The 7206-nt window shown below is 31.5% G+C and overlaps 1 protein-coding gene and 1 long non-coding RNA gene across 4 annotated transcripts; both read right to left on the bottom strand.

The window, feature by feature from the left end:
* Window positions 1–572: 572 nt before the first annotated feature.
* LOC132599645 (uncharacterized) lies at window positions 573–2171 on the bottom strand. Of its 2 annotated transcripts, none has more exons than XR_009566913.1 (2): window positions 1998–2171; window positions 573–1046 (listed from the first exon to the last, which is right to left on the bottom strand). It is a non-coding gene; the product is annotated as an uncharacterized LOC132599645 (long non-coding RNA). The 2 variants fall into 2 exon arrangements; XR_009566912.1 differs by having other exon boundaries at window positions 573–972.
* Window positions 2172–2758: 587 nt separating this feature from the next.
* LOC132599644 (uncharacterized) lies at window positions 2759–6761 on the bottom strand. Of its 2 annotated transcripts, none has more exons than XM_060312946.1 (2): window positions 6552–6761; window positions 2759–3747 (listed from the first exon to the last, which is right to left on the bottom strand). In XM_060312946.1, the coding sequence occupies exons 1-2, from the start codon at window positions 6658–6660 to the stop codon at window positions 3254–3256; spliced, it is 603 nt and encodes a 200-aa protein (XP_060168929.1). In that variant the 5' UTR covers window positions 6661–6761; the 3' UTR covers window positions 2759–3253. The 2 variants fall into 2 exon arrangements, 1 of the variants encoding a protein (XP_060168929.1); XR_009566911.1 differs by lacking the exon at window positions 2759–3747 and adding an exon at window positions 4108–5414.
* Between the last annotated feature and the right edge of the window lie 445 nt (window positions 6762–7206).

The raw sequence follows: 7206 nt of genomic DNA, 5'->3' as shown, positions 1-7206 counted from the left end.
CCATTTTAGAGATACTACTATATGACGGCAAATCAACATTTCACTACTAAAAAAACAGGGATTTTGGACCAAAAATTTCGACCACACGAGGTCGAAAAAACCTTTATTTCGACCAATTTTTCAACCACACACGTAGGTCGATAACAGCTTGGTTGAAAAAAAAAATTGACCACGTGTGGTCGAAATCACATTCTACCGAAATTAAGGAAAAATTATTTTCGACCACATGTGGTCGAAAAAATTATTTTTATATTAAATTATATTTAACTTTTTCGACTACGTGTGGTCGAAAACATTATTTATATTTAAATATAAAAAGAAAATAAAAATTTAATTTCGACCACATGTGGTCGAAATTGTAAATTGGGCCCAGAATTTCAACCACATGTGGTCGAAATTGAATTTTTCTGGGTACAATTTCGACCTCATGTGGTCGAAATTGTGAAATATTTTTTCCAGCATTTGCTTGCTTTTGGCAGCCCACCTGCCAATTTCCAAATAGTCAAATTCATCAACCAAAACAGTCATCCAATTCATCAACAATGCAACACAACAACTATAAATAATGTTCAAACACTTGAACACTTAAACATTGTCCATTCAAACACTTATAAACAATCAAATTCAACCTCAAAGTACTTAAAATTAAAACTACATTCAAACACTTAAACATCATAAACTACATTCAAACACTTAAACATCATAAACATCATTCAAACACTTAAACATTATAAACTTAAAAGTACTTCTAATTCAAACTAAAACTACATTCAAACCCTTAAAGATAATATACATATCCATCATAAACTATTAATTTGGGCTTGCATACCCAACATCCTAGCCTCCGAGGAATTAAGTGTTCTTGTTAGCTGAGAAACTTGATGCTTCATAGCTTCATACTCCTTAGGATCAACTGTGCCATCATCAGCAGCATCTATGCTTTCGAGGGCCGACGGGTATAAAGGTGGAATCCTGATTCATCGAGAATGCATTGTTGTATCGATCAGTAAATGTTTTCTCTTTTCAAATCATCAACGGGGAAGAAGCTATAAAGGAACATGAAGAAAAATTGAATAAGAAAAAAAAAAAAACTCTTTGCAAACTGCAAATGAACAATGAGAGCTCTCTTCTGGTTAACAGTCGGGACTTCTGAGATAACTAGGCTGAAAATATTTCATTAGACTTAACATGTATTTCAAATTAAGTATGTTTCAGATAATTCTTGTTTAATTATGTAATGGCCAGCTTGACTTATTTTTGCAATCCTTTTATCTGCATGTATGGCCTTTTCTATTTGATGCAGTTCTGTTGGAACAAGGACCTTGGGAAGTTGGCTGGGACTATATTTTTTTTTTCTCCATTCTTTCTTGAAATAGAACATAAAGGAAATTCACTTATTATTTGTTGACTGAGTACAAGGGTATTTATAAACTTACAAGAAGCCTAGCGAAGGAAACAAGTTATATACAAATCAATATCCTAAAAATCTGCTGCTATAATCAGCTACTACGATCGGGTTAACTGTTAAGTATACAGTCAAACCTTTCTATAATAGCATCGTTGGATCCGATATTTTTGGTTGTTAAAAGATGCATAAAATTTAATTTTTCATTTTTCAATGTCAAATACAAAAACCAAAACATGATGATTTCAGTGCACAAAAACAGTCTCAAAAAACTGTCCAAAAAATTAACAAAAACTGTCCAAAAAAACAGTCCAAAAAATTAACAAAAACAGTCCCAAAATAAATAAATAGCACATAAATAAAGAATCAAAATAGCCCCAAAAAAAGGGATCAAAACAGCCCAAAAAATAACATTCAATTTCAACTCAAAATCCAAAAAAAAATTACATAAAATAAACCCTAAAACAAATATTGAACACTAAATAAAGTTATCAAATCTACTAAATATAGAAGGTAATGTAGCTAATAACATGAGATTATTATGCATTGGTAAGTGTTCATGACAGTGGGAAAAAAAAAACCAAAAACGTACCTGTGCCGCCGACGGTGGACTGGCGGTGGTCGGAGGCGGTGGGTTGAGGTCTGGGCTGGTGGTGTGGGTAGAGAGAGGAGAGGGAGAGAGGTGGTGTGTGTGGGTAGAGAGAGGAGAGGGAGAGAGGAGAGGGAGAGAGGAAAGAGAGAGAAAGAAAAAATAAAAATGTGGTCAAGTGTGGTGCTGTATAGATCTGCAAAGAAGTGTGTATATACAAATGTGGTCCAATTTTCGACCACATGTGGTCGAAAATTGTTTTTTTTTTTTTAAATTTAAACGTTTCCCATTTATTATTTATACAAAAATTAATTTCGACCACACGTGGTGGAAATTTTATTTTCATTTTAAAAAATCGACCCCATGTGGTCGAAATCCTACTGAAAATAAAATAAAAATTAAATTCTTGATTTTTCGACCGCGCGTGGTCGATTTTTTTTCGACAAAAAATGTGGTCGAAATTTTTTGGTCGAAAATGCCCTTTTTTTAGTAGTGTTTAGAGAAATATAAAACAGTTATTCTCAAACAGTTCCTTTTTATTTATTTTTGGGTTGGGGGGGGGGGGGGGGGGGGAATACAAAAGTTCATTTGGAAGAAGGTTTTGGAAGTGAAACGACTTTTGTTTGTATGAATTATTATACTCTTTTTTTGAAAAACAAAAAACTAAAATCACCCAAAGGGTTGACATGTATTGATAAAATAGGGAAAAAAATGATAAATACTGAGGTGGATTAGATCCACACCTAAGCAAGAAACGAAATTTGAGTGAAAAGGGCACATCTTCGAACTAGATCTATGCTATAAGATAAGTAACCAGTAGGATATTATCTAACCAAAAAAAAACTTATACAAATTTAAGTTATGCTACTTGTTGATATAATTTGAAAAACATCATATTTGCAGAAAATAAAGAAAAAGAACATAAAAGATCAAAAGCTTAACCATTTCACAGTAAAAAAAAATTAAAGATATAACTACTTTGAATATGTAACACACATGATGATATTAGAATCTAAAAAAAGAGTGAAAAACCTCAATGAAAAAAATTAAAAATTTACGGAATAATGAACAAGCGAAATACATGATTACAAAGACCATAATATTTGGTTCAACCAAATTTTCATAGTCCTAGTACATGACACATATTGTCTGCTTTAAACTAATAGACCTTGATATTGTTTTCTCTTGAGCTTAAAACACACGTACCACGTGATCTTCCAGTCCTTCTTATTAACTGTCCCTCATCGGCCTGCCTTCGGTCACGAGCGGGTGACTTGAGCACCTTCTCCACAACTGCTATGATCACCCACAATGAGACCAGTCAAAACGTTCCATTTATCAAAAGAATCATCATCCCATCCTGTAGGAATGATTTCCTCAATTGGTATGTCATAAGTTCTCCTCAAGTAACTTGGAATCAAATTTTCATCTCCTTCTCCTTGTTCCTCTTGCATTAATGCCAACTCTAACTCCTCAAGTAACTCGGGATCAATTTCTGAATTCCAATCAATTTCTTCAATGTAGAGATTAGGGTCTAGCTTGAAAGTTTCAACAAATGGAAAGTTGTGAAACTCAACATAAAATCTATTCTTTGGATGCTGAAATGCTTCCTCAGCAGCTAAGTCATTCCAATTCAGTATATTTTCAAAGTGATAAGTGTAATTTTTGCAATTCAAGAAATTATCCCATGTGAATGAACCAATCTTTAGACAAAATTCCTTCTCCCATGCAGGAATTGCTGACGTCCAAACCCCTAAAGAAGAAGAAATAAATCGAATTTAATTTTTATATGCCAACATCATACATTTTTAAGCTGTCAAATTGTTAAAAATAAGTGAGTTTAGCAACTGGAATGTAAGTTACTTGCTATAATAGATTGAGATATACTGATTATGTATTTTTTTTATTCCATCCTTGATATAAGTTAATTTGTGAATTTTCATTAAAATGAAGTGAGGTCATCCTCCTATCCAATTTTTGTCAAGACTGGCCATTCTCTGTCAATATGTGTTGTAATTAAGAGGTCAGGCTAATTAGCCCTCTCTGATATTTTTCCAAGAATCAATACAACACTATCCAGGAACTCTACCTGGAAAATTAATATACCTTATGAGAATTTTTTCTACAGTTTGGATCGATTTAGTATGGAGGAAAAGCATTATGCAGAATAATACAGATGTAAGACTATATGTACAAAATATGCCTTCTTGCCATCTACATTGTTGTTGATAGATAGTAGAAACCGGTACGTATTGAGCACCTTCTCCACAATTGCTATGATTGCCCACAATAAGACCAGTCAAAACATTCCATTTATCGACATAATCATTATTCCAACCAGTAGGTAGGGGTGTTCATAGTTCAGTTTGGGTTGATGTTTGGTTAAAACCAGAATCAAACCAAATTAGTCGGTTTTTCAATTACAAAAACCAAACCAAACAAAATATAATACATATCCATCGGTTAGGTTTAGTTCGGTTTGGTTCTTTTTTTCGGTTTTTAAGAAACCTAAGGGTATTTCTCTCTTTCATTTTTGTCTACGATTAGGATATTCAAACTTTGCCATAATTTTCCAACTTATAATCCATTATTACCATTTTATTGTGGGAGCTATAATTTTCTTGGATTATGAAAACAAATGTCTTAAGTTAATAAGAATTTTTTTTTTTTTTAGGTAAATCTCATAGTAGTTGTTTCTTTGAATAAATAAATTTGGATTCATAGTTTTTTTTTTTTAAATGATCTTAAGATGCAAGTTTCATTAGACTAATAGAGATAAACAAAATTTTGATGAAAAAGTAAATGAAGTATCTAAAATTATTCATACATATATATATATATATATTAATTATTTTGTCGGTTCGGTCCAGTTTGGTTTTAATAAAACCAAACCAAACCAAATATTATCGATTTTTAAAATTTAAAATCAAACTAAACCAAACCCAAATAACTATCGATTTATTTAATCGGCATGGTTCAGTTAGTGGTTCGGATCCATTTTTATCCAAACTGTGAACACCCTACCTGTAGGACTGGTTTCCTTAATTGGTATGTCATAAGTTCTTCTCGAGTAACTTTGGGTCAAATTTTCATCTTCTTCTCCTTCTTCCTCTTGCACTAATGACAACTCTAACTCCTCATGTAATTTGGCATCAATTTCTGAATTCCAATCAATTTCATCAATATAGAGATTAGGGTCTAGCTTGAAAGTTTCAACAAAAGGAAAGTTGTGAAACTCAGCATAAAATCTATTCTTGGCATGCTGAAATGCTTCCTCAGTAGCTAAGTCATTCCAATTCAATATTTTTTCAAAGTGATATATACACTTCTTGTAATTCAAGAAATTTTCTCAGGTGAATGAACCAATCTTTCGACAACAAAATTCCTTCTCCCATGAAGGAATTGTTGGGCGCCAAATCCCTAAAGAAGAAAAATAAATTGAGATTAATCTCAATACCTTGACGGTGTAAATTAAAGATTAAGCTATCAAGTCACTAAAAACTAATAGCAAGTAAGTGATATTAGCAATTGAAAAATAAAGTAGATTATTTACTGGTTATTAGAGAAGACTAAGACATGTATCAGAAATATAAGTTAAATTCAAATAAATTTATTACTATATATAAATATCAGCCAAATTGGTTTCATTAAAAATATGCGTAAATGGTAGTGATGCGATATGTAAGATTAATATTAATTGCTTAATTTGTGTTTTTGTTTTTACTTTTAACGGTTTTTTGATCAGAACTTTCATGCTCCTTATCATTAAATATCAGCCAAATTGGTTTCATTAAAAATATGCGTAAATGATAGTGATGCGATATGTAAGATTAATATTAATTGCTTAATTTGTGTTTTTGTTTTTACTTTTAACGGTTTTTTGATCAGAACTTTCATGCTCCTGATCATTTATTCAACTCAACACTTTGCAACCAATAATCTCGTAAAGCTATCTTTTCCCCATTGTTTTACCATGCTAGAGCTTTTATAGATAAAGTTATAGAACAAAGGAAGCTTATAGATGGAGAACTATTTTGAGCTCAAATAAAAACTTAAATATAATTGACGGAACGCGAAATTAGTAATTTTAATAAAGGGATTTAATTGAATCCTCTTCGGATCACGAGCAATTCTCTTTCGATCATGTATTTCTGCCCTAATATCAGTACAAATAAAAGAAAAAGCAAAAATGAACAGAAGAAGACACCATCTTCTTTGTAAAACACAAGTTGTAACATAAAGAAGATATAGAATCAAACTACTTGTAGTCATTCTAATTTATTGGTTGTGATAAACAATCACATAACCAAAACCTAGACAAAAATAAATTTTTGCTTTGATTTTATATGCATCTATGAAAGTGTTTCTTCTTCTAATTCTTGTGTTTTTTCTTGTTTTTTTTACACTCCCCCTCCATATCCGTCTACCCAATATAGGAATTAATACTAGGAAAGGTTTTCTTTTCAATCTTTGTATAAAACTTATGAGATTAAATACAGAAGAAGAAGAAGAAGAAACACCAGTAATTTTAATACTTGGAAGGGAAAAAAATCTTACATCTTTGAGCCTCTCTTGTACTTTGTAGGTAACGTCGCGTACTACTTCTTCCTATTGGGACTGTTTCAAAATAACAAGTCAGGTCTTGATATCTTGATTTGAACCCCATGAATTCTTTCTTTATTTTTCGATGAAAAAATAAGGAAAAGGAATCAAGAAAGATCAGCAACTAGGGCTAAAGAAAAAGATGAAATTCTGCGATGACTAACAATTTAGGACTTGATGAAGATGTGTATAAACAAAAACACAATGTGAACTGTCTTTATAAGTATTTGTCCTTTTCATAGTTGTTCAAAGAAAGTTTTGTTTTAAAATATTTTCTCTTTAGGAAACACTACATAATGACAAAACATTCAGAACCCAAATTGGATTTGGAGTCCATGATCTGACCCGAAAAAAAGAAGTAATGATCTAACTCGAGATGCTTTTAATACAAGCAGTTAATTATAATTAAACAGGAAAAAATGAAAAAAAATGTGATTTGTAATTTCAAAGCGTACCAATTTTTTTTTTTTTTTTAAAATAAATTCAGTGTGTTGACTATCAGAATCTGCCATGCAATAGATGTGCGCTCAATTATGATATTCTAACAATCTCTCCGAAAACTGTAAAAGATATCACATAAATTTGACTTAGAGATTAAACATGGTTAAAT

The sequence above is a fragment of the Lycium barbarum genome, chromosome 6 (assembly GCF_019175385.1).
Source record: "Lycium barbarum isolate Lr01 chromosome 6, ASM1917538v2, whole genome shotgun sequence".
NCBI classification, from domain to species: domain Eukaryota; kingdom Viridiplantae; phylum Streptophyta; class Magnoliopsida; order Solanales; family Solanaceae; genus Lycium; species Lycium barbarum.
The sequence above is the reverse complement of the archived record's forward strand: the minus strand, read 5'-3'. Positions and strand labels throughout refer to the sequence as shown.

What these genes read in the sequence shown, in the direction of transcription:
- LOC132599644 (XM_060312946.1), bottom strand. Translation starts at nt 6,660, where the DNA reads ATGGGGTTCAAATCAAGATATCAAGACCTGACTTGTTATTTTGAAACA. An exon ending in TACAAGAGAGGCTCAAAGAT is followed by an intron (nt 3,748 to 6,551) that starts GTAAGATTTTTT and finishes CTTCTTCTTTAG; the next exon opens with GGGTTTGGACGTCAGCAATT.